Source organism: Austrofundulus limnaeus, unplaced genomic scaffold, assembly GCF_001266775.1.
Source record: "Austrofundulus limnaeus strain Quisiro unplaced genomic scaffold, Austrofundulus_limnaeus-1.0 Scaffold116, whole genome shotgun sequence".
In the NCBI taxonomy this organism is placed as follows: Eukaryota; Metazoa; Chordata; class Actinopteri; order Cyprinodontiformes; family Rivulidae; genus Austrofundulus; species Austrofundulus limnaeus.
The window spans coordinates 1,828,679-1,830,724 of NW_013952518.1; the positions used below are offsets into that span (position 1 = coordinate 1,828,679).

Here is a 2,046-nt window from a genome sequence, read left to right on the forward strand (position 1 = left end):
ATAAATAACTGCCCTCATGCGTAAAACGTGGAGGCGGAGTTACGTTTCTGTAGGCGCGTGGGTGAAGAGTATGATAGTAGATTTTGATGATGCACAGTGTAAATGTAAAAAGAAAAGGTTATGTCATATGCAGAATGAGTCCTACAATAGAAATCAACAGTTTTATTAAACCAGATTCTCTTTTATAAAGTAAAAAACCATTTGGCACAGTTTTGGGTACATTTGGCTAAATTGTGCCAATATGCCATTTCTGCCTGGCACACTGCTCACTAAAACCTTTGTGAAATGAAAATACTTCAACTTATTCAGTCCTACTTTGCTACAATTTTTCTCAAGTTATAGTTGAATAAAATCTAAGGGCATTTCAGACTTTTTGCCAGAGTTTTCATTGTGTTTTGCACTGTTGATTTAAAAAAAAATTTAGGCGGGGCTAAAAAAATTACAAATTTTCTTTATTTAATCACAACTAACTCAGGCACAGTAAGAGTTACGATAGTGGTTTCAGTTAAGAAATTATCTTTAAGATCTAACCTTTACAGAGGTACCAAGAGTTAGCATTTAGACCTTATAACTGTGGAGCTATTCTTGATTTATTTTGCTGTGAATTTTCAGGCGGAAATTACCTCTAAAACCCCTTAGGGCTTAACACCATCCATAACTGTAGAAATCAACTTGTTTTTTGTCCCCTCCCCCCCACAGAGAGGAGCTGGGGAAAAACATCAATGCTGATGAGGCAGCAGCTATGGGAGCTGTGTACCAGGCTGCTGCTCTCAGCAAGGCTTTCAAAGTCAAACCTTTCCTGGTCCGAGATGCAGCTGTGTTCCCCATCCAGGTCAGAGGCTTCAATGTTTTTATTAAACGTATTCAAACACTGTGAACAACTTGTTCTGTTTACTGTAGGGCTGCTCCTAAAACTGCTTTTATTTCAGTTAAACTATCTCCTGTTTTCTTCCAAACACCAACATTGTCAGACCAGTATCTGTATTATAGTTCACTGTATTTTCAACAATAAATGTTGGCTTTTACAGTGTCCTACAGAATAACGTAAACAAAGCTTGAATCAAATTTGTAGTTTAAACTCCAGCCTGATGAAAAATTCATCTGRTTCTGGTGTCATTTGAAAGAAAAATGCAGAATATTCAATTAAGAAACGTCCGGTCTTTTTTCCCCAGGTAGTTTTACCTTCAGTATGAGGAGAAAAACAAATAAATCTGTTTTAAAATAATGAAAACAGATTTGTGAAATGTGTTTTTTTTTAGTTGTGTGTATTATACTAAACGTTTTTGTCTGATTTTAGAAGAATAAAAAGCCTGAAGCAGATAAAACTCAGACCACAGCTCAGACTTCAGTCGTAGTTTAAATAAGTTACAGGAAGTTTAATGTCTGAACTTTAATCAGTTAAATAAAARGTATTACATGATTTCAGGCTGTTTATAAAACTTGTGTAAAGCCCACTTCCTGTTTGAACCTGTCAGGTGGAGTTTTCCCGGGAGATGGAGGAGGACGGCGTCAGAACCCTGAAACACAACAAACGCATCCTGTTCCAGAGGATGGCGCCGTACCCTCAGAGGAAAGTCATCACTTTCAATCGCTACAACACGGACTTCACCTTCAACATCAACTATGGAGACCTCAGTTTTCTGAGCCAGAGTGACCTCAGGTTGGCTTTACGGTGGATTTCACGTGAGACGCTGTCATTGTGACCCGTGATGAAGCCTGATCGTAGCTTGTTGTTGCAGCGTGTTTGGATCTCCCAACCTGACCACGGTCCGGCTGTCGGGAGTGGGCGACAGCTTTCAGAAACACGCCGACGCCGAGCCTAAAGGAATCAAAGCTCATTTCAACATGGATGAAAGTGGAGTTCTGCTCCTCGATCGTGTGAGTTGCATTTTGCTCCATAAGTTCAGAGATTTCAACAAAAGTTTTCCTCTTTGATAATTCACTGAAACTGTTTAAATGTTTTCCTTCTTGTGGGAGAAATGTTGGAATCAGAGCTGCATAAATTAACTCCTAGATGAAAGGATGGTGAAATGTAAAACTGAAGCC

At 38.9% G+C, this 2,046-nt stretch overlaps 1 protein-coding gene across 1 annotated transcript in view; it reads left to right on the plus strand.

The window, feature by feature from the left end:
- The window catches only part of hyou1 (hypoxia up-regulated 1), a gene marked incomplete in the record, with an annotated part of 35,897 nt that overhangs the window by 20,937 nt on the left and 12,914 nt on the right, over window positions 1-2,046 (plus strand). Inside the window, 3 exon segments of the mRNA XM_014014582.1 lie at window positions 700-832; window positions 1,476-1,660; window positions 1,740-1,878. Of these exon segments, the coding sequence (XP_013870036.1) occupies window positions 700-832; window positions 1,476-1,660; window positions 1,740-1,878 (457 nt within the window).